Below are 23,917 nucleotides of genomic sequence, written 5' to 3' on the forward strand. Positions count from 1 at the left end.
CATCTAAGCTGATGTTCCCAAAAGCTAAAAAAGAAAAAGAAAAAAAACGCTTTATTATACCTTACTATTAATTTCACATAAATATATAAAAGTGAGTAGCCCCATCCTCCCTTTCCCTCAAAGTCAAGGTCTTTGAAGAACTTTCTTCCCTTCTATCTTTAAGCATTGGGTGAGTCTGATCGCCCAGAGGGTGCTGCCTTCCCCCAAGGTCACACAGCAAAGTAGGGAAGGTGGGTGACAGGGAGGAGGGGGAAGGAGCTAGATGGGCAGGCAGCCCCGCACTGGCTCCTTGGAGTCCTGGGGGGCCCGGGCCTCAGCTGATGCCTGGGAAAACTGAAAGAAAGGACAGGAGGTTTGTTGGGCCTGCAGTCATGGTAGGAGACACAGCAGAGCAAGATCACATGAGATGAATGGTGAGGTGAGGCCCCCGGCTGCAGCACCCCCAGCTTCATGCAGAGCCAAGCGGAGGCAGCATGCTGCGTAGCCCACCAGCCGGGTGCCCCCCGCGTTCCCCACCCCGAGTCCTCTTGAGCCATCAGAGGCTGGCGTGTCTCCAAGGTGGCTGCTGTGGACCAGGGTGTGCCAAGGCAGTCCTAGGTGGTGGTGGCAGCCTATGGCCGACACCCCGGCGTTCAGATGAGCCGCTCCTCCGGGGGCAGCTTGAGGTTGGGGGGTGGTGGAGCACGGGCACCCACCTGCTCCTCACTGCTGGGCCGGTAGGTGCCCTCTGTCTGGCGCTTTTCTCGAAGTTTCCGCATCAGCAGGAATAGCCCCACCGCTAAGAGGATGACTCCCAGGATGGAAAAGACCACAGCGATGGCTACAACAGCCTCTGATGACTGCAGAGAACATGAGGGGGGACCGGTGTGACCACCTGCATGCGGGCCCTACTCACCCCACCTAGTCACCCAGCAGGGTCCTCAGACACCTAGAAACACCTCAGCACCTCTCACACTAGTAGTGCCTCTGTCTCTAGCCACATCCCCTTCACACCTGCCCACTCTGGGCTACCTATGAGGGTTCGGGGTTCTCTTGTCCTCCCTTCTTTTCTCCTTCCTTTTGTGTTCTCTGTTTATTTGGTCAGAGTCACAGGTAGCCCAGGCTGGTCTTGAACTTATTATAGAATTAAAAATAACTCTGAATTTCCTGCCTCCTCCTCCATAATGCCAATGCTGGGACAACAGGCTTGAGTCACCATGCCCATCCCTGTTATGGTATTTTGATATAGTCCCATCTATATACCCCAGGCTGGCTTTGATTGTGGCGATCCTCCTGCCTCAGCCTCCTAAGTGCTAAGGTATGGGTATCACCATACCCACAAGGCAAGACACAGTATTCTTTTTTTTAAGACAGGAACTTACTGTAGCCCTGGCTAGCCTGGAATTCATTAGTAGACCAGGCTGGCTCTGTCTGCCCCTTTCTCCAGAGTGTGTGGGCCACCACACCCAGCAAGACACAATGTTCTTAACATTCTTGTACACCCTTATATAGAAAGGTCTTGCTACCCTGTGTCTGGGATTCTTATTGTGTGTTTGTTTTAAAGGGGGTTTCTCTGTGTAGCCCTGGCTGTCCTGGAACTCACTCTGTAGACCAGGCTGGCCTCAAACTCACAGAGATCCGCCTGTATCTGCCTCCTAAAGTACCGGGATTAAAGGCGAGTGTCACCACTGCCCAGCACTGTCTGGGACCATAAGTCGTCCTGTTGCTGTGGCTTCATGGCTAGAGCGTTTGCCTGGCGTGTGGACCCTGGGTTTGACTCCAGCATCCCATAGACCCAGAGCTGAGGGGAAGGCAGAAGGATCGGGAGTTCAAGGTCATCTGGCTACAGAGGAAGTTAGAGGCCAGCCTGAGCTACGCCAGACCCCAGGGCTAGGGCTGGGCACAACCTTACTAATAGTAGAGTCTCTCTATTGCCCATGCTCTCTCATACACCTGCGCTCACTGCTTGCACCCCTCCCAACTCACCAGGCCCCCACTGGAATCAGGGTCTGGGGATGGAGTCGTGCTATTGAAAGGGTCCAGGGCTGTGGCTGTGAAAGAGAAAAAAGAAAAGTCTATGCCAGGCTCTTCACTCGTCATCACACACACACACACACACCCCATACACACATACACACACCCCATACACACATACACACACCCCATACACATATACACCCCATACAAACACATATACACACCATACACACATACACACCCCATTCACACAATACACACACAAATACACAAACACATATACACCATACACACCCCATACACACACACACCATACACACACATACACACCCCATACACACACACACCATACACACACACATACACACACTATACAAACACACCATACACACACAAACACACACATACATACCATACACACACATACACACCCCATACACACACACCCCATACACCCCATACACACACACCATACACACACACATACACATACCATACACACACACATACACACACTATACAAACACACCATACACACACAACCACACACATACATACCATACACACACATACACACCCCATACACACACACATACACACGCACTATACACACACCCCATACACACACTATACACACACATACACACCCCATACACACACCCCACTCAGCCTTGTAAACTCCTTCCCAGTCTCCAATTGGAAGAGACTGCTGGTACTGCCAGGCCACCCACCCACTCCACCCTCAAGTGTGGTATTGGTTCCTGTGGCCACTCTTAGCCCAGTAGGGAATAATCTGGCCAAAGTCACCACTGTTAGCCAGACCATTATAATAAATGGCTTCCAGGACAGTGTCCCCACCACCACCACCACCACCATCACCCTGGCCCAGGATTCGTAAGGACCTGGGCGGGGCTCAACCTTTCCCTGGAGTGTGTGACTCACACTGTCCCGTCTCCCCCCCCCCCCCCAAGGCTCCCGAAACTGGAACCAGAGAGACAGAGGGAAGGTCTGGCTGGGTCCACACCTACTGGCCCTTGCCAATCCTGTCAGCTAGGCCTTCTGGCCTCCTCCAGGTCCCCTGGCTGCTTAAGACTCTCAACTATGCAGACTCAGGTGCCCTGGCTCTCCTCCCCTCCTCCACCTCCCGCCTCTGCCCAACAACCCCCAGCTCCCAAATTCCACAAGACTTAAGAACTCAGGAATTCTGGGCTGTGGGTGTGGGGTCTGCTTGATGGCAGAGCGCTTGCCCAGCTTGCAGGGGACTGTGGGTTCGAGCTCCAGCAACGCAAAAAAAGAAGAGAAGAAAAGAAAGAGGGAGGGAGGAAGGGAGGGGGAGGAGAAAGAGAGAGAGAGAGAAGAAAAGAAAGAAAGAAAGAAAAAGAAAGAAAGGAAGGAAGGAAGGAAGGAAGGAAGGAAGGAAGGAAGGAAGGAAGGAAGGAAGAAAGAAAAATGGTTCAGAGGTTCACCACTGTTAGCCAGACCATTATAATAAATGGCTTCCAGGACAGTGTCCCCACCACCACCACCACCACCACCATCACCCTGGCCCAGGACTAACCTGTAGTTCGGCCCTAATTAATGCCTAATGCTTTCGGACCTGGTCCCCAAACACAATCCAAACCCATTCCTCAGACCTTTCACCCTCTCTGGGTCGCAAATGCCCAGTCCGGCTGAGTTCTACCAGGGAACCCTCCTCTCACCCCATCGCCTACCGAGATGGTACCTACGCGCTTGGCTCCAACCAGCGGGCAGCATCGGCAGACCAACTGCCAGAAGTAGCCCCAGGCCTGGGGTCGCCATGAGTTTGGACGATGAGTTGGTGGCGCCAAGGGCAGGACTTCCCCAGGGCTCCAATTCCTACCGCATCTTGGGTCGAGGAGGACACCTGCGACTCGGGACCTGGGGACCAGACCAAAGGAGAGGCCGCAGCGTGGGGTTGGGGGCTGGACCCGCTGGGCTCAGGCCCCAGCGACGGGCGACCGAGCTTGGAGTGCGGTCCCCGCCTTCGGCGCCAAGGGTCAGAGATTAAAGATTAACTCTCGGGCCGCGTTCCTGGGCCAGGAGAAGCGAAGGAGGAGTTCGAGACAGGCCAGGCTGCGCGCCCTGCCTCCCTACCTGGCCCGGGCGTCTGAGAGGAACTTGGCGCAGGTTCCCAATTCCGGGTCCCCGGCTGGAACCCCGAGTCGCTGTCCTTCACTCCGTCGCTCCCGATCCCACCCGCCCCGCCCGCTCACGTGACCCGGAAAGTTTAATCACCCACCTAGGCAGGGAGCGCACTTCCGGCTTGTGCACCTGAGCCCGGCTGAGAGGGGCGGGGCCGAGGGGGCGGGGCCGCACCGCGGGAGCACCTGTAACGGGAACCCCATTGCGCCGGGGAGCAGCGCGGAAGGCGGAAGTGAGCAGGTGCAAGGACCGCACACTGGGGTTCCTCGGTAGCACAGGTGTGCAGGCGCAGGGGGCGTGACGACAGCCAGGAAGATACACACCTGTAAGGGGCCGGCTCTGATGCGTACGTAACACTGAAGAATTCAAACCTGAAGTCAGGCCTGGTGATGCAGGTATTCAGGAGGCTGAGGCAGGAGGATCCAAGTTCAAGGCCAGGCTAAGCAGGTCTGTGAACCCCTATTTTAAAATAAAAAAGGAAAAGAGGGCTGGGGCATGGCTCAGGACCAGAACACTAGAATCATCTAGGAAACGTCAGAGGACATGGCTCAGGAGTAGAGTTCCTGTCTAGAAAGCCATAGTGATGGGATCCCCCCCCCCCGCCCCGTCATGGATTCCTCCCTGGCATTCATGAGACCCTGGGTTCTATCTTTAGTCCCACAATCAATCAACCAACCAACCTGTATGGGACTAGAAAGATACACACGCGGACCTGTAAGTGTAGTGTAGTGAGAACACCTGCTTCAAGTCACACCTGTGTGAAAAAGACACCTGGACAAAGCGCCTGTGCAGAATTTCGTTCTTGAAGGCCTTCCATCCTCACTGAAGGACATCCGCAGAGGGAGCTCCACAAACTGGTTTATTGTGTATGAGGTTCATCTGTCAGGGAAGTGTCCAAGAAAGCACCTGTGTCCCCATGGCACACACAAAGAAACACCTGTGCGTGGAAACATCTGGTAGAAGGGGCCTGCGTGCGACTCTCGCCTGCTCCCCACACATGTATGGGCGCAGCCTGGGTGGGAATTACATAACCTCTGGATGCATCTTTGGGGAAAAGGTAGTCATGAACCGCATATGATATGGGTGGATGCATCTTTGGGGAAAAGGTAGTCATGAACCTCATACGATATGGTGGCACGCGATTACATCCCAGCCATTGGGAGTCTGAAGCTGAACTGCGGCACGCTCAAGGCCTGCAGAGTGAGACGCTGACTCAAAACATCAGTAACAACAACAACAAATGGGCATATAGCTGAAGCTCGGGTCCACTTGCTGGAGTGCCCTACGACACCACTGTCGAGGCACACGCCTTAAATCCAAGCAGAAGCAGGTGAATCTCTATGAGTTCCAGATCAGCCTGGTCTACATAGTGACTTCCAGGGCTAAACAGCGAGGCCGTGTCGGGAAAAACAAAAATAAAACAGACAAAACCCCCTAAGAATAAATAAAGAAGGCTTCGTCCCTTCTAGGAGCGGTGGTTTAAAATCTATTTAAATCTCTGCTCTGGCCCCAAGTGGGAACCCCAGCTGGCCTCCTCGTGCTTCCTTTGTAGCGTGGGAAAAACTAGAGCCACCTACCTACCTCGCAGTGTTTGGGCTGCTGAGCAGCGAGAGGAAGGCTGGCATGCGCAGCGCACTCAACGTTAGCTATTATTATTTGCAGTCAAGCAGGCTCCCTTCCCCCTGACGGTAAGACGAGAAACTGCACCCGAAACTTGTGGGCGGGACTTCAGCAGGTGCAACCACTGTCCCCGGCTGAGGCCCCGCCTCCAGAACCCGGCCGCCTCTCGGTCTTTATTCTCAGCGGCACCGAGGACTCTGGACCGTGACTCCCCTTCTAGGCAGATCTGCAAAGAGCAGCCTTCTGAGAGTCCGGATGGCGTCGCGGCCCCTTTAAGAACGCCAGGCCGGCTGCGGGAGACGGGGCTGGAGGCTGCGGTGGTTCAATCAGGAAGCCCCGCCTACGTGGAGCGGACGGGCGCAGCTCAGGAGGTTCTGACCAATAGGGATTTGACTTTGCAGCCGCACTGTGCGTTGACCTTGCGTTTCTCTCTGCCAGAGTCACCCAGAAAAGGAAGCGCGCGGGCGGGATGAAGTGTTGGGGAGGGAGTGCTCCCCCTTGTTTATCTCCTGTTTCTGTCATCGATTGGGGAATCTGACGAGAGCGGGCGGGCAAAAGAAGCGCTTATACTGGTTCCGAGTTCTTGCGTAGGCCTGGGAGAAGCAAAAACTTGAATTCCTGATGAGGGTCCATAGGATAGGGAGGTCGAAAGGAATGAGATTACAAAACCCAATCCCTGATAATTTCCTGCCACACCATTTAAGGAAAAGGGGTAAACTGAGGCAAACCAAGTACTGAGGTGTTCGCCTTTCCTATCGTTCCAGGAATGCGGGCACTGTCAGATGTGCAATACCAGAGCCTCCTAGACTCCTTCCCCACGCCCCCTGCTCCGCCCCCGGCCCCCTCCCCCCAGCAATGCGGGTCGGAGGAGGAGACGCAAGTTCTGGGGCGGGCGGGTACGACTAGCGTTTATCACTTCCAGCAAGTGCCGGAGCTCGGTCCCGCAGTGCAGAGGCTGCGGTGCGGTTGATCGCGGGAGCTGGCCCTGAGGGGACCCCGGGGGGGAGGGGGAGCCGGAAAGCCCCCGCCGAGGCCGTCGCTGTGGGGCCTCCCCTCCCCCCCGGGCGGGCGCCATGAGGGGGGGTTCCGGCGACGCGGAGCGGCGGCAGCGCTGGAGTCGCCTGTTCGAGGAGCTGGACAGCAACAAGGACGGCCGCGTGGACGTGCACGAGTTGCGCCAGGGGCTGGCCAGGCTGGGAGGGGGCGATCCCGAAGGTGCACAGCAGGTACCACGGGCAGCGACCACCGCTGCAGGGCCCGCCCGCGCCGTAACCGGTGCACCTGAATGCGGTTGCACGCTACCTGTTGGCTGGACCCACCACCTCTGTCACCTCCCTTCCCCCTACCCGCTAGCGTCTGGCCTAAGGGCGTCGCGAGACAAGATTGCCAAGGCCCCGGGCCTGCAGTGCCTGCGGCTGCCAGGACCCAATGCCCCCCCTCCCGGGCTGTTGGGTGCCTGCTAGAGAATGCACCGTAGAGCGGGAGGCTTTTCCATCCACTGTCCGGAGACACACCCTCCGCTGCTCTCCGCACGATCTGATGGGTGACTCGCTCCCACCTGCAGTGAACACAACTTCCCCACCCTGCTGGGGCACCCACTGAGCCCCCAGCTGGCTCCCCTAGTCTCTTATTTACATTCCCCGCTGGTGCTTTCTTTCTGGGACCTGGCTGGTTGCCCCAGCCTGCCCCGGCCGGCCAGAGATCCAGTCTCTCTGAGGCCACCCTGCCTCTACAGGGGTCCGACCTATCTAGGAAGGAATTTGAGCCTGGGTGCAGCACAGTGGTAAAGCTCTTTCCGAGCATGTGCAAAGGTCCTGGATTCCAGCCCCAGCATGGGAGGTGACAATGGCGGTGAAAAGAGGCAAGAACTGGCCCTTCCTCCGTGTGTCACAGGTGTCCCTTACACCTGAGCCCCTAGATGTACCTGAAACAGACCTGTTACATCTTTGTTGACCTTGAGTCTAAGGTCCCACTTTTCCCGTGGGAATGTAGAGGTCCCATGGCTATTGGCTTTGATCTGTTGGGCCCTATATGAATCAGGATTGTTTCTAACATGACAGCCCACCCCCACCCCAAGACTGCCAAGGAGATGGATTTTATAAGAAAAAGCTAGGTGGGCAGGTTCGGGAGACAAGGTGTTGCAGGAAAATCGGAGTTCAAGGTCATTCTCCAAAAGGAAGAGAATGAGGCTAGCCTGGGTTATTCGAGACCGCGTCTAAAATCAAAACGTGCCCAAGGCTTCCGCTTCACAGTTCTATGACCTTGAACCGCTCCCGTGACTTAGAAACGTCTCAGTCTGCCTACCCTGAGAACTGGGCAGCAACCAGACACCTATTATGGCTTGGGGCATCTTGCTGAAAAATGGGCTGATTGAGGGGCGGGGGGGGGGGGTGATGGCCCCTGCACCCCTTTCTTGAGTTACGGGGGCTCTGAGTTCCTGGACCATGAGGCATATTGAGACACACACACTGTGGGGGTGCAGTCTGCTCAGTCCCCTCTGTCCCTTCTTTTCTCTTCCAGGGCATCTCCTCCGAGGGGGACACTGATCCAGATGGTGGCCTCAGCCTGGAGGAATTTACCCGCTACCTGCAGGAGCGGGAGCAGCGCCTTCTGCTCATGTTTCACAGCCTTGACCGGAACCAGGATGGTGAGATGGGCTCCAAACTGGGGGATGGGCAGATGGGTTAGAACCCGCAGTGCTGGGGAGAAGGGGAGGGCTGCTTCTGACTCACAGGCTATTTTGGGAGTTCTTCTCAGCCCCAACTAGGTGATCTGAGCCCAAACCGGCCATCCCACCTCCTGATCCCTTTTAGCAGAGAACCCCTGTCTCTACCCCCCAGATGTTTCTTTCTGGACAGTATAGTAGCTTCAGGGACTCTTGGATCCAGAGACAGTCCCGCGACCAAGTGTCTTCTAGGATCCTTAAGTATTGCCTTAAGGTTGGACAGATGGCTCAGGGGGTAAAGTGCTTGCCACAAAACCACAAGGTCCTGAGTTCAATCCCTAGAACCTACGCTGGGGAGGGAGGAACTGAAAAATTAATAAATAAGCAAATATTGCTTTAGTCTCTTCTAGCATAGGGACCTCTGCAATCATCCCTGAGCTCATTCATTCCTGGTAATGGAGGAACCCCCAAATACTGCCCAGTTTCAACTCTGAGTAGCCCCCACAACTGGTACAAAAATCTCTCCCCCGAGGCTAAGAAGCTCACTCAGTGGGTAAAGTGCCTATTGGGCAAACACAAGGACCTGAGTTCAAATCCCCAGCACCCATTAAGCTGAGTGGGGTGGTGCCCACCTATGACCCCAGCACCGGAAAGGTGTAGACAGGAGAATCTTGGGGCTCACTGTCAGTGAATTCCAGATTCAGCGAGAGACCTTGTCTCAAAAGAAACATGGAGAGAGACTGAGAAAGACACAGCCATTGATTCTGACCTACACACACACACACACACACACACACACACACACGCTTCTGGAGCCCCCTTGTCAGTCTTTGGCTTGGTCTCCTGGGGCACCCATTCCAGGTCACATCGATGTCTCTGAGATTCAGCAGAGCTTCCGAGCGCTGGGCATCTCTATCTCGCTGGAGCAGGCAGAGAAAATCCTACACAGGTGAGTTACTGGAGTTTCAGGCCCTTGGAGACCTATCCCCACCCCCATCCCCTCCTCTGCCAGAAAGTTCTGTCCTCTGAGCCCCAGACCCGGCTCCAGGGAGGGCGGGGCTGAAAAGTTGGACTTCGGAGCCAAACAGATCTTAGGCCAGTGGCCTGAAGTCCCTGTCTGACCCCGAAAAGTGCTGGTAGGTGCTACAGCTACCCACACGGAGCTGGTTTGAAGGACTTACACAGGCGAGCCAGTCAGATAATGTGACTGGATCATACCTGGGGTGTGAACCTGTCGTCCTAGCACCTAAGAGGCCAAGGCAGGAGGATTGCCATGACTTAGAGGTCACTTTGGACTTCAGAATGAGACTTCCCTTAAAAACAACTCCAAACATCTTGGCATGTGAAGCTGGCAAGGTGGTTCAGTAGGTAAGAGCGCTTGCCCCTCAAACCTGATGGGGCCAGTTGGATTCCCAATACCCACATGGTGGAAGGAGAGCAACAACCCAGCAAGTTGTTCCCTGATCTCTACGTCAAGCTGTGGCACAAATATGAGCACATACACACATACATACACACACAGTAAATTTGTTTTAAAAAGCCACATGAGATGGCTCAGCAGTTGAGAACAATGACTGCTCTTCTAAAGGATCCAGGTTCAATTCCCAGCATCTACACAGCGGCTCACAGCTGTCTGTAGCTCCAGTTCCAGGATACCCTCACACAAACATTGGTGCAAACAGGCAAAGCACGTTAAAAAATAATAAATACCGGATGGTGGTGGTATACACTTGTAATCCCAGCACTCAGGAGGCAGAGACAGGTGGATCTCTGTGAGTTTAAGACCAGTCTGGTCTACAGAGTGAGTTCCAGGACAGGCTCCGAAGCTAGAGAGAAACCCTGTCTTGAAAAACCAAAAAATATGGGCTGGAGAGGTGGCTCAGCAGTTAAGGGCACTGACTGCTCTTCCAGAGGTCCTGAGTTCAATTCCCAGCAACCACATGGTGGCTCACAACCATCTGTAATGAGATCTGGCACCCTCTTCTGGCCTGCAGGTATACACACAGACAGAATATTGTATAACATAATAAATAACTAAATAAATAAATAAGTAAGTAAATATTTTAAAAAAGAAAAGCCAAAAAATAAAATAATAATAAATAAATAAAGTATTTTTTAAAGTCAGATACAATAGTGTAGCCCTAGCATACAGCATTAAGGAGGCTCTGAGATTCAAGCCAGCTTAGAATATAAAGTAAAAGCCTGGCTTGACAAAATGGCTGAGAAACGGGTGGCTCAGTGGTTAAGAGTGTGAATTATTCTTCTAACAGTGTTTGATTCCTAGCACCCAAGCCAGCTGGCTCACAATCACCTGTAATCATGCTTCAGGACATACACACAATTTAAAATAAATAATTTGAAGAAGGTTTTAAAGACAGGTGGCACATGGCTGTCATATCAGCACTCAGAAAGCTAGGCAGGAGGATTGCGCATGAATTGGAGGCCAGCCTGATCTTCAGGGTAAGACCCTACCAAAAAAAATAATAAATGCAGGTATGGGGTGTTGTTCTATCTAGCTTCAAGTACTCAGGCAGGAGGATTGCTGTGAATTGACAGCCTGGGCAATAGAGTGAGATCCTATCTCAAAATAACAAACAAACCAGTGCTGAAGAGAAGCAATGCACTTGTGCTCCCCAAGTCCATGAAAGCTAGCGGCACCCCGCCTCCGCCAGCCCGGACACTGAGCCTCTGCCCACCCCACCTCCAGCATGGACCGCGATGGCACCATGACCATTGATTGGCAGGAATGGCGAGACCACTTTCTGCTGCACTCTCTGGAGAATGTGGAGGATGTCCTGTATTTCTGGAAGCATTCTACGGTAAGTTGGGGGCCACCGGCAGGGGTGGAGGCTAGCTCCAGCCTCCCCAGATCTCAAAAGGGCTGGGCCAGGACTCTGGAGGTGTCAGTAACATCTGGGGGTTCAGGAGCCCGGTAACCCCAATGGACATCCCTGCTATCTGCTCAGAGCCCATTAGTCTTGCTCAGATTCCAGGGCCAGTTGGTTGGAATTAGGGTTATGGGGGGAAAAATACACCAAATGGTGTTCCCACACTCGACCCACACAACTGCCAGCTGCTGGCTGCTCCTCGCCTGCTCAGAGGCTCATGCTGCGGCTGAGGGGAAGATGTAGGCAGACACTGTCTTTGGAGGACAGAAGAGTCCACTGGGGGTGGGGAGGGAGTCTGTTGGTGTCCGGAGGAGGTCCGTCTGTGGGATCTGACAGGATCCTCGTTGCATTTGCTTGTCCGGGGAAATGTGGACAAATATTTGCTCGCCTCAGGTGAGGTGACACAACCCAAAAGAAGGATTCACCAAGGTCTGATGTGGTAAGCCCATGCTCGAGCTTCACTAGAGCACCCAGAGGGGTCACTTACAGGACCTGGGTGACCCCCAAACAGCTGCGCCACTGCTGAGTCCGACCCCATGGCGGATGGCACCCCCATGGTGGAAGCTGCACAACGGAGCCTTTCAATTAGCCTTCTGCTTCCTATATAGTTAATGCTTCCCAGGATTCCTTGCAGCTGGGGTGGGATGGTGAGTGGATTTCCTGGGGAGGTCTTGTGACCGGCCCCTCCCTACCAGGGGGTGCGATAAGCTCCTTTACCATAGACCCAGTTATCACCAGATTTTTCTGCTCAATTTGTTGCCATAGCTACTAGGCCACGGTAATCGCTGCCTTAAAATGGCAACGTGGTGATGATGTCATGCTGAGGAAAAAGCCAGTGCGATCCTCTTGGGAGATCCAGGGATGTTCACCCCCAAAGATCCACAGTTGGGAAATCTATGGCTGGACTCTAGGAGGGAGAGCCTCCTCGGAGGACTCCTGGGAAAGACTCTTGGGGGAAGACTTGTAGGAGAGGCCTCCCCATGGAGGAGATGCTGTGAGAGCAGATCCTTAGGTAAGACTCACTGGCTCCTTTGCTGGGATCCTGTGGTGGGATCTGGTAGATTCTTCAGTAGTATTCAATAGATTCTTCGGTGGGACTCTGTGGATCTTTTGGTAAGAATCGGTAGCTCCTCTGGTGAGATCAGGGGACCCTCTGGCGAAATCCAGTGGCACCTTTTTCTTTTTTTGTTTTTTTGGGTTTTTTTTTTTTTTGTTTTGTTTAGTTTTGTTTCGTTTTTCAAGACTGGTTTCTCTGTGTACCTCTGGCTGTCCTGAAACTAGCTCTGTAGACCAGGCTGGCCTTGAACTCAGAGATCGCCCCCTTGCCTCTGCCCCCGAGTGCTGGGATTAAAGGCATGCACCACCACCACTCCTGGATTCTATTTTTAACAATTACTTATTTTGTGTGAGGGGTGTGTGTGAAGGTCGGAAGACAGCTTGGGGAAGTCTTCCTCTCTCCTTCCATCACGTGGCTCCCAGGTATTGAACTCAGGTCTTCAGACTTGGCCACACAGGCCTTGACCTTAATGACCCTCTCACAGGCCCTGCAGTTGACTCTTGTGTGGGAGTCATGGCTCCTTTGGTAAGGCTCAGTGGACTGAGTTATTATCTTTAGTACTTAATGGATCCTTTAGTGCAGTGGTCTCAACCCATTGGGGTCGAACCACCAACCCTTTTACAGGGTCACCTAAGACTATTCAGGAAACACAAATATTTACATCATATAAATGTAAATACTTACAGCAAAATTACAGTAAATATTTGTAGCAAAATTACAGTTATAAAGTAGCAACAAAACTAACTTTATGGTTGGGCGTCACCACAACATGAAGAACTGTATTGAAGGGTCACAGTGTTAGGAAGGTTGAGAACCACTAAAGCAGTGGAACTCCACGGAGATCTCCCAGAGGAACCCGAGGGTATCATAGCCAGACTGCTGGTTGGATGTTTTAGTGGCAGGATCCAAAAGGAATCAGGTGGACTCTCCAAGCAAGGTCCTTTGGTGGACTCTGGGGTGTCCTGGAATTCATAGGGGAGCCTTCCCCACTTAGGACCCAGGTGCATCCCCCACCTCTGCTGGGACATGACACCTGCAGCCCCCATCCTCAGGTCCTGGACATTGGGGAGTGCCTGACGGTACCTGATGAGTTCTCCAAGCAGGAGAAACTTACCGGCATGTGGTGGAAGCAGCTGGTGGCTGGCGCAGTGGCCGGCGCTGTGTCGCGGACAGGCACAGCTCCTCTGGACCGTCTCAAGGTCTTCATGCAGGTGAGAGGACCTGAAGGGGCCCACCTCATCATCCAGGTTCTGGGCCTAGGAGAGCATCTTAAAGCTACCTTCTCTCCCCACTCAGGTCCACGCCTCCAAGTCCAACCGGCTCAACATCCTAGGGGGCCTGCGGAACATGATTCAAGAAGGGGGCATCTTGTCCCTCTGGCGGGGCAATGGTATCAACGTGCTCAAGATCGCCCCTGAGTCAGCCATCAAGTTCATGGCTTATGAACAGGTTGGTCCAGACGAGAGTATATTCAGCCTTGGGAAGCAGAAATTAAGCTCGAGGGCTCAAGGGCTTTGGCTTGCACCACGCCCCCTACTGGCCAGCTCCGTGCCAGCTGGAGAACAGTGGAATGCACGGGCAGCTCAATAATCTCCAAGGTTCCTATGTGCCTCACACCTCTCCATGTTCCACCTTCAGATCAAGCGGGCCATCCGGGGGCAGCAAGAGACGCTGCACGTTCAGGAGCGCTTCGTGGCTGGCTCCCTTGCCGGGGCCACAGCTCAAACCATCATATACCCCATGGAGGTGAGAAGGAGGGGCCTGAGGAAGACCCAGCATGAGAGGGTGGGCCTGCGGTACTGGGCCATTCCCCGCTCTGCACTGTGTGTGGAGCTAACTGTAACCCTAACTGCCTGACTTGGGACCAGGAGCCATTTCCTGTCTAGCTTGTCTGGGTATCTCAATTTGAGATGTAACTTCTAGGGACGTAGTAGTCATAGTAACGGGCCATTTATGGATAGGCCTGCCAAGAGCAAGGGTGGCAGGCATGAGCCACCACACCTGATTTACGTGGTGCTCGGGATGGAAATCAGGCCTTTATGTACACTAAGTAGACACTCTACCTCCTCAGACTCAGCTAGGTCCACAGGACATCTGCTTTTGGGAGTAGCGACTTCTAGGTGACATCACTTCTGGGCATGATGACTTTTGATAGTAGTTTTTCAAGGGGTTGACAGAGTTCTCACCCAGGTACTGAAGACAAGGCTGACTCTACGGAAAACTGGCCAGTACAAGGGGCTCCTGGACTGTGCAAGGCGGATCCTGGAGCGTGAAGGGCCCCGTGCCTTCTACCGTGGTTACCTGCCCAATGTGCTGGGCATCATCCCCTATGCTGGAATCGATCTAGCCGTCTACGAGGTCTGTGGATAACCTACCATCCCTCCCTCCCTTCTTTCTCGTTCTGGGATCTGGCCGAGGACACTCTTTGCTTCTTCTCATAGCTAGGAAGGACAATTGTAGACTTCAAAACTGCGGTAGGTCTTGAAGCCCTGGAGAGCCCCTCCAGACATCACACCTCCCTTCTGTCACTGATGTTCCACATTGTGGCGCACACTTGCCATCCCAGGACTTAGGAGACTGAAGTAGGGAGATCTGGAGTTCAAGGGTGGCCTGCACTTGGTATTCAGTTTTAAGACAGCCTAGTTATATGAAAAGACCCAGTTTTGGAAAACAAAATTTTGTTTATTTTTTTTTAAGACAGGATTTCACTGTTTAAGCTTTGGCTGTCCTGGAACTCAGTTTGTAGACCAGGCTGGCCTCAAACTCACAAAGTCCATCTGCCTCTGCCTTCCAAGTACTGGGATTAAAGGCATGCGCCGCCACCACCCAGCTTGGAAAACAAAATTTAAACTAGACCTGGTGGCTCATGCCTTTAATCCCAGCACTGAGGAGGCAGAGGTAGGCAGATCTCTGCAAATTCGAGGCCAACCTGGTCTACAGAGTGAGTTCCAGGACAGCTAGGACTGTTACACAGAGGAAACCCTGACTCTGAAAAAAAAAGGGGGGAGGGGGTGGTTTCAAGCGATGGCTCAGTGATTAAGAGTACCAACTGCTCTTCCAGAGAGCCCAGGATTCAAACCAGTACACATATGGCAACTAACAACTGTTGTAACTCTATGATCTGACACTCTCACACAGACATACATGCAGCTAAAACACCAATGGACATAAAATAAAAATAAATAAGTTGTGAAAAAAGAAAGAAAGAAAAGAAAAACAAAAATTAAAAGATATCAACAACAGCTGAGTGGTGGTGGTGCACATCTTTAATCCCAGCACTTGGCAGGCAGAGGCTGGTGGATCGATCTTTGTGAGTTTGAGGCCAACCTGGTCTACAAGAGCTAGTTCCAGGACAGGCACCAAAGCTACAGAGAAACCCTGTCTCAAAATACCAAAGAAAAAAGAAAGAAATCAGCAGCAACCAAATAGAAAAATGGGAATGGGGATGGGGCTAAAGAGATGGCTCAGCCATTAAGAGTGCTTACTGCTTTGGCAGAGAACCTGAGTTCAGTTCCCAGCACCAACATCAGGTCTAACAGTGCCCTATAAATCCAGCTCCAGGGGATGCGGCACCCTCTTCTGGTCTCTAAAAGCATTGCACTCTCATGATACATATACACTCACATAGGCACACACACATAAATAAAAAAATCTTTCCAAAAATATAAAAAGGCCACTTTTAGCCAGGCATAGAGGGTGATGCCTGTCATCCAACAATCAAAAAGCTGATGCAGGAGGATTACCACAACAAGTAGGCATGGTGACACATGCCTTTAATCCCATGCGTTGGGAGGCAGAGGCAGGAGGCTCTTTGCCAGCCTGGGCCCTTTCTCAAGACAATAATAATAATAATATAACCATTTCTCTCCCTAAGGTGCTGCAGATGAAGCCTAGGGGTTCACATTTGCCTCTTTGGAGTTATGGAAGGTTTAGCTTTGTAGGAATTGGGGCCCCTCCAGCTCCTGAGAGTGTGAACATGGTGTAAAATAAGCCTCGGACACCATCTTCCCCAAAGCATGTGTGGGTTCTGGCCTGGTCTCCAGGCCAGCACATTCTCTTTCTTCCTTCCTTCCTTTTTCAATTATTTGTTATTTTCAAGTTTTATTATGTATGGTTGTTTGCCCACCTGCACACTGCTTATGGTACCCGTGGAGGCCAGAAGAGGGTGCTAGGTTGCCTAGCACAGATGGTTGTGTGTCGCCATGTGAGTGCTGGGTATTAAACCTGGATCCTCTTCAAGAGCAGCCAGTGCTCTTAACCACTGAGCCATCTTCCCAGCTCCCCCCTTTTTCTGTCTCCCTCCTTTTCCTTTCCTTTTTTTTTTAAAAAAACTTTTTTTGTTTTGTTTTGTTTGTTTGTTTTGTTTTTCGAGACAGGGTTTCTCTGTAGCTTTGGAGCTTGTCCTAGAACTAGCTCTTGTAGACCAGGCTGGGCTTGAACTCACAGAGATCCGCCTGCCTCTGCCTCCCAAGTGCTGGGATTAAACACATGCACCACCACTGCCCTGGCAAAACAGGATCTTATATAGCCTTCATTGACCTCAAACTTACTAGGTAGCTGAGGAGGACCTTGAACTCCTCCTGAGTGCAGGGATAACTGGTCTACACTACCACCCCAAGTCAATGTGGTGCTGTGTGGAGCCAGGGCTTCATGCATGTTAGACAAATGTTCCACCAACTGGAACACGGCTCTTTTGTTTTTAAAGGTGGGGGCTCACTATGCATCCCATAATGGCCTGGATTCATGGGTAATCCACTAACTCAAGGCATGACCACTGTCCCTGGCAACAGAATACTGTGTGTGCGTGCACGCACACGTGAATGTGTGTGTGTGTGTGTGTGTGTGTGTGTGTGTAAAGGCCAGAAGACAACCTCAGGTGTCAGTTTTCAGATATTGTCCACCTTATTTTTTGATATGGTATCTCTCACTGGGACCTGGGGCTCATCAAGGAGGCTAGAGGGGTTCATCAGTGAACCCACGTATCCTCCTCCCTCCTCCCCAGCAATGTACTTACAGGCATATACAACATGCCTGGTTTTGACATGGTTGCTGGAGATCAGACTCAGTTCCCCATGCTTGCGTGGCAAGAGGTTTGCCAACTGAGCCATCTTGCCAGCCCAGAGCAGGTCATGTTTATGTCTCTGTTTGTGTCCTTGTGTCACAGTGTGTGTGTGGACATCAGCAGGTACCATATAGGAGTTGGTTCTCTCTCTGCGCCATGTGGGTTCCAGTGATCAAACCTAGCTATCAGGCTTGCGTGGAAGCACCTTTATCCACTGAGACATCTCATCAGTCCATAACAGCTTTTGACAACTCATTTAACATATATATTCTCAGCACCCACATGGTGGCTCTCAGCCACCCATAGCTCCAGTTCCAGGGGATCAGACACCCTCTTCTAACCCCCATAGGTACTGCATGCTTATGGTAGGCAGACATACATGGAGACAAAACACCCATACACAAAAATGAAAATAGATAAGTCTTTTAAACTGGTGGTGGTGGCAGTGCACACCTTTAATCTCAGCACTTAGGAGGCAGAGGCAGGCGGATTTCCATAACTATGAATCCAGCCTGGTTTATGTAGCGAGTTCTAGGCCAACCAGAATTACAGAGAGACCCTGCCTCAAAAGAGGGGCTTGGGGAGTTAGGGGACTGGCTGAGTTGATAATATGCCTGCCATGCAAGGAAGAGGATGTGAATCTAAGCACTAGGAAGAGCATCTGCAACTCCAGGGCTGGGAGCCAGAACAGGAGGATCCTGGAGCTTCCTGACTGGCCAGTCAATAAGCTTCAGGTTCAGTAAGAGAGCCAGTCTCCAAAGGTAAGGTGAGACAGCTTGACCTGATTGACCAAGCTCTGGCCTCCACGCTTCCTCCAGTCGGCATGCACCCCTGCACACACACAAGCACACACATATATCCCCAAAATATAATAAGAGGAAAGAAGGAAGATGGGGGAGAGGAAGATCTTGGAAGAAGGTTCCAGAAAATTCCAGAGTTTGGGGCACATGGCTTCCTTCCCCTCGGTTTCTCATATGCTACATAGGAACCATATGAATAGGCATCTTCCCCTGGTTGCAGCTCCTGTGAGGGTGAGGGAGGTAGAGACAGGAGGGAGGCAGGGTCTCTCGCTCGGCTCCCATGCTCACTCACTTCTCTAGGCTGACTAGTTGCCAGCCCCAGAGATCCTCCTGCCTCGGCCTCTCCAGAGCAGTGTTTACAGGTGTGCATGGCCACATCTGGCTCTTTTGTGCACGCTGAGCTCTGAACTCAGCTCCTGTTGCTCATGCAGCAATCTTTCTCTGCAGAGCCATCTGCTTGGCTCCTCCTCTTTTGTTTTAAATTTTACCTACTTTCATTATAGACGGCGTCTCACTTTGTTGCCCAGGCTGATCGCAAGCCCCCGGGCATAATCGGCCCTCCTGCCTCAGTCTTGGGCAGCTAGATTCACAGATGGTCACTGCAATTCCTGAAGCATTCCGTCTTCACTGTAGATCCATCAGTCCCGTTTCTATGTCTGACATCCCTTGACTCTCCCCTCTTTGTCCCTCTTCTTCATATAAGGACAGTGTGGCTCTCAGAGCCCACGCCCATCATCCTTATAAATCTCATCAGCTAAAGTACCTGAAGACCCGGGATGAGGCACTAACTTGTCTTCAGAGGGACGGAGGGTATAGCTCAGGGACTCGAGCACTCCCCTAGCGTGCACAGAGTCTGGGGTCCATCCCAGGACCTCAGTACCCCATCTAGAGAGATAGAAGCAGGAAGGCCAGGAGTTCCAGTTCATTCTCAGCTACTTAATAGATTTGGGACCCATCTGGACGAGATTTTTTCTTTAAAAATCCAAAATGGGGAGCTAGAGAGATGGTTCACCTGCTTAGAGCACTGACTGCACAGGGCAGTGGTAGCACACATCCTTAATCCCAGCACTCAGGAGGCAGAGGCAGTAGGATCTCTGTGAGTTCGAGGCCAACCTGGGTCTACAAGAGCTAGTTCCAGGACAGCTAGGACTGTTACACAGAGAAACCCGGTCTCAAAAAAGCAAGCAAACAGAGAAAAAGCAAAAAGCACCGACTGCTCTTCCAGAGGACTGGGGTTCAATTCCCAGCTTCCACATGGCGGCTCACAACTATCTGTAACTCCATTTCCAGGGGATCCAATGCCCTCATACAGACACTCACGCAGGTAAAACAGCAATGTACATAAAATAAAATATTACTTTTTAAAAAAATCCCTCAGTTGAGCCTCCACCTAGAACCCCCCTAGAAGCAGGCTTCGGACGTGGTCAGGGATGGATTCCCCCCTCCCCCTCCTAGAATCCCCCAATGAGGGGCCGGGGGCGTGGTCAGGGGTGGAACGCCCACCTAGAATCCCCAGTGATGGGCTGGCCACCATCAGAGGTGGTGCCTCTGCCTCGAATCCCCCAGTGAGGTGCTGGGGCGTCTGACCGGTGGGGAAGACAAACTGCACCTTGACGCACAGAGCTGGTATGTTAACAAGGTCTTCTACACCAGGGTCTTCCTATCTACAACTCTAAACCCACTTGTTCCTTTCTCTTCTAGACTCTGAAGAATCGCTGGCTTCAGCAATACAGCCACGAATCAGCAAACCCAGGCATTCTCGTGCTCCTGGCCTGTGGCACCATCTCCAGCACCTGCGGCCAGATTGCCAGTTACCCCCTGGCACTGGTCCGGACCCGAATGCAGGCCCAAGGTGAGAAGCCTGGGCGGGAGGCTGGGGGAGGAAAGTCAGCCATTTGGGTCCCACCTGCTGTCCCCTAAGTCCGTGGAGGTAGAGTCTGGGCTGTGTTCCTGTGGGTCTTTCTTGTTGTCTGGACTTCAGTTTACCCACTAGTGATGCTGACCAGGGAGTCCTTCACCTGAGAAGTCAGTGGCATCGGGTACAGGGAAGTACCACAGGCAACACAGTGGCATATCTGGGCCTGCCAGTAACCTGAGCTGTTATTCAAAGCTAAGAGGAAACAAGGGAGTGAGGCCTGCTGAGAACAGAGCTAGCCAAAGTCAGGGAAGGGCAGTGTCATTGCTTACTTATTTGTTTATAGGACAGGGTCTAACTATGTATCCCCAGCTGGCCCAGAACCCAGAGATCTGCCACTGGCCCCTGCCTCCTCCAGGTGTGCACCCCCGTGCCCAATCTAAAGGACAACCTAGTGTTTTGTTTCTATTTCATGGTGGGTTTTTTTTAAAGATTTCTTTTTATTTCTGCACTTGTGCATGAGCATGGGTGTGGGGATTTGAGACACCATCGGACTCCCTGGAGCTAGGAGGTCACCTGCGTGGGTGCCAGCAACTGAACTCTGGGCTTCCAGAAGAGCAGGAAGCTCTCTTTCCCACAGAACACTAAGACCCAGGCTGGGCTGAAACTCAGGACAGTCCTCCTGCCTCAGCTTCCCCACTGTTTTCCCTCTGTATTTGCCACCCACAGATTATTTTCCGGTTTCCCTGAGTCTGTTTTTGGGAACTTTAGTGTTTGTGTTCCTTGGTTTTTGCTGGAGAAACGACCGGCAAATGAGATAAATGCTCTGTACGCTCACGAACTTCATCCCCTGGGAAGGAGGAAGGCTCAGCAATCATTCCACGGTTCAGGGTTGATTTAGGGTTGAGGAGAGGAGAGGTAGGAACCTGACCTAGACTGAGGTGCCACAGGCGGCTCCCCCGAACAGCCAGCTTTGGGATGGAGGAGGGAAAGATGAGCAGAAGTTAGCCCTGAAGAGAAGGAGAAGACTAACTTTAAGGAAGGGGGATTTCTCACACACCTAATTCTACACACTTTCTCTCTCTCTCTCTCTTACACACACACACACACACACACACACACACACACACACACACACACACCTACTGTTACTGTTTTCATTCATCCCCAAATGTGGGCCCTAAGACGGACAGTTCCTAGACCCTCAGGCATCCATAGTGTTGTGGTAGGGCTTGCTGTTCCTTTATATCACTCTCTTGCCTCTTTTGAAATAGTCACCTAGCCCATCCCTTTGGGTGGGCCTGGAGGGGGAAATGAGAGGGGGAAGCTTTGATCTTACCTGGCTCCCAACCCACCCACAGCCTCCATTGAGGGTGGCCCACAGGTCTCCATGGTGGGTCTGCTTCGACACATCTTATCCCAGGAGGGTGTGTGGGGCCTCTACCGGGGCATTGCCCCCAACTTCATGAAGGTCATTCCAGCCGTAAGCATCTCCTACGTGGTCTACGAGAACATGAAGCAGGCCCTGGGGGTCACATCCAGGTGAGGGACTGGGAACCTGTCGCCCCAAGATTCCCTCATCTTCATCACGGCATCTCCCATGCTGACGTCCTCAACCGCCGGAAACTAATGGCCTGACCAGTGGTTCCTAATCCCCCAACCCAAGCCGCTGGATACCAGTACCCAAGTCCCAGGTCGTTGGCCCTGTGTTCTGACATCTGTACCACTAGGCCCCACTCTTTGGCCACTGGATCCCAGTACTGGATCCTCGACTTCACAGCGAGACTCCCAGACCCCAAATGCTGTACCTCACACATCACTTGAGATGCAGAACTATCCACATTCTGGCCCTGAGTCCTTATCCCCAAGCCCCTTGACCCTGCTCATCCACACACCAGAGCTGGATCCTGCTTTTCCCTGCCTCACCCACTGGGTGCTGGGCCACCCTGTGCAACAACAGATGGTCCCAGTGCCCCAAGCATGAAGGCACACATCAATGTATCCTGTCACCCAGATCTCAGATTCTTCAGGCACCAGACCCTCAGGCCTCACTAGACCTGAGACCCTAAATCTGCTGGTGAGCTCCCTGTCACTCGCCTCATAGTCTGGATTCTAGAAGCCAGGAACTCTTAGCCACAGGGTCCTGACAGAGCAACGCCAAGATCCTGGGTTACTGGATCCCAGATCCCTCACCCCAAACAATTCTTTTACCTCAACTTGGAGTTTCATGCCCTTCCGCTTTGACTGCCGGATCTACATTTTAACACACCCTCAATCTCTTGTCACTGGATCCAAGAGTCCCAAGTCCTAACCCCCTGGATTCTGGTTCCGTGAACCACCGACATGTGAGCTCCAGGGTGGATTCTAGATGCCACAGCTGTTCAATCTCAGATCCCAGATTCCTTCAACCCCTTCTCTGGATACCAGCCATAGAAGACCAAGCTCTCCCAGACACTACCAAGTTCCAAGCCCTTTGCTCCTGCACCCCAAGTTCTCAGCCTACTCCCTAAGTCTAGATCCCAGCAGCCCAGTGGCAGCATCTCAGATCCCACAGGCACCCAGTATCCCAGACACACCCTGGAGCTGATTCCCACTGCATCCCACACCATCAGGGATCCTTCTGGAAGCCCAGACCCTGGACTAGTAGCTCCACACCAGGCAGTAAGGGAATGGTATGTATGTCCCACACCATACCCCACATGAATGCTCAATCTCCCCACAGATAGGACACACCTCCACTCCTCCACCACTCCCCCAAATCACCTCCCTCCCCATCTCCCTCTCTGCAATGTCTTCCATACCCCTGCCCACCTGCCAGGCTAGTACCTTCCCAGAGCCCAGGTTCCTCTGGGAGGGTCTGGTCTGCTTACTCATGGGTGGGGACTTGCCAGGTGAAGCCAGGTGACACAGCCAAGGGGACCTTCTGCATCCCAGCACTGCCAGCCCTGCTCGGGCCTCAGAAAGTCACAATTAAGGACCAATACACAGCATCCTTCCTGAAACCCAGCATCCAGTATGCAAAATGAAACAACCCCAGACTGACTCGGGGTCTATTTTTCTACCAGATGGAGAGCAAAGTCCCCTGACTCCCCACCACATTCCCATACCCTCCGCACTTCAACGTTGGATTCTGAGCTTAGGATAAGTGGGGGGGGCCCTGCTCAACTCCCCGATCTCTGGGGACCCCATCAAAGGACTGTGAAAGGAACTAGGATGTTGAGGGGCAAGAGGACCCCACCGTGGCTTCCACCTCTCCCTCCAGCCTACACCAAGTCCGTCTCTCTGCCCATGTATGTCATTTCAAGGGAAGAGAATAAATTTTCTAAGCTCTTTCACTGTTGCTTTTTCATTTTTTTAAATTACATTTGTTCTTTGAGGGAGGGGCATATGGAAGCCAGAGGAGAACTTGTGGGAGTCTGCCCTTTCCTTCCATCATGTGGGTCCTTCCATCATTAGTGGTCAGACTTGGCAGCGAGCAGCTTTGTTGACCCCGCTGTAGGTCTGTGACTTTTAGAAACTTATGGGTGTGTGAATGGCACCAGGGTACTCCCAAGGAGGGGAGATGAGACACAGCTCTCTCGCTCTCTCTCTCCCTCTCCCTATCTCTATCTCCATCCTCTCTTCCCTTTTACCTTATCCCCTGCTTTCCACCTGCCTTTATCTCCCACCTCCTCCTTCCATCCTCTCTCCCTCCTCTCCCCCCTACTTTCTTGCTTCTCCACTATCGCCTCCCCCTCCTTTCCTTCCTTCCCCATTCCTCTGCCCCTCTCCTCTTCCCTCTCCTCCAAGAGCCGGAAGCTTCAGTTTCCACTCCATTTATAAACAGCATGCAGGCTGGAGAAATGGCTCAC

The 23,917-nt window shown here is 52.6% G+C and overlaps 2 protein-coding genes across 3 annotated transcripts; one reads left to right on the forward strand and one right to left on the reverse strand.

Moving 5' to 3' along the window:
* Positions 1-34: 34 nt before the first annotated feature.
* On the reverse strand, positions 35-6,094 carry Crb3 (crumbs cell polarity complex component 3). 2 transcript variants are annotated; one of them, XM_075942560.1, is made up of 8 exons: positions 5,701-6,094; positions 4,874-4,998; positions 4,443-4,578; positions 4,217-4,304; positions 3,684-3,855; positions 1,966-2,030; positions 696-839; positions 35-333 (listed from the first exon to the last, which is right to left on the reverse strand). In XM_075942560.1, exons 5-8 carry the CDS (start codon positions 3,754-3,756, stop codon positions 259-261), a joined length of 357 nt encoding a protein of 118 aa, XP_075798675.1. In that variant the 5' UTR covers positions 3,757-3,855; positions 4,217-4,304; positions 4,443-4,578; positions 4,874-4,998; positions 5,701-6,094; the 3' UTR covers positions 35-258. The 2 variants fall into 2 exon arrangements, with proteins under 2 accessions (XP_075798675.1, XP_075798674.1); XM_075942559.1 differs by lacking the exons at positions 4,217-4,304; positions 4,443-4,578; positions 4,874-4,998; positions 5,701-6,094 and adding an exon at positions 4,072-4,178.
* A 576-nt stretch (positions 6,095-6,670) lies between these two features.
* Positions 6,671-23,401, forward strand: Slc25a23 (solute carrier family 25 member 23). Its single transcript, XM_075942557.1, has 10 exons — positions 6,671-6,965; positions 8,260-8,386; positions 9,266-9,353; positions 11,112-11,223; positions 13,402-13,560; positions 13,646-13,798; positions 13,988-14,095; positions 14,540-14,707; positions 19,913-20,063; positions 21,428-23,401. Exons 1-10 carry the CDS (start codon positions 6,813-6,815, stop codon positions 21,610-21,612), a joined length of 1,404 nt encoding a protein of 467 aa, XP_075798672.1. The 5' UTR covers positions 6,671-6,812; the 3' UTR covers positions 21,613-23,401.
* Positions 23,402-23,917: the final 516 nt, after the last annotated feature.

Source organism: Microtus pennsylvanicus, chromosome 12, assembly GCF_037038515.1.
Source record: "Microtus pennsylvanicus isolate mMicPen1 chromosome 12, mMicPen1.hap1, whole genome shotgun sequence".
Classification (NCBI taxonomy): Eukaryota; Metazoa; Chordata; class Mammalia; order Rodentia; family Cricetidae; genus Microtus; species Microtus pennsylvanicus.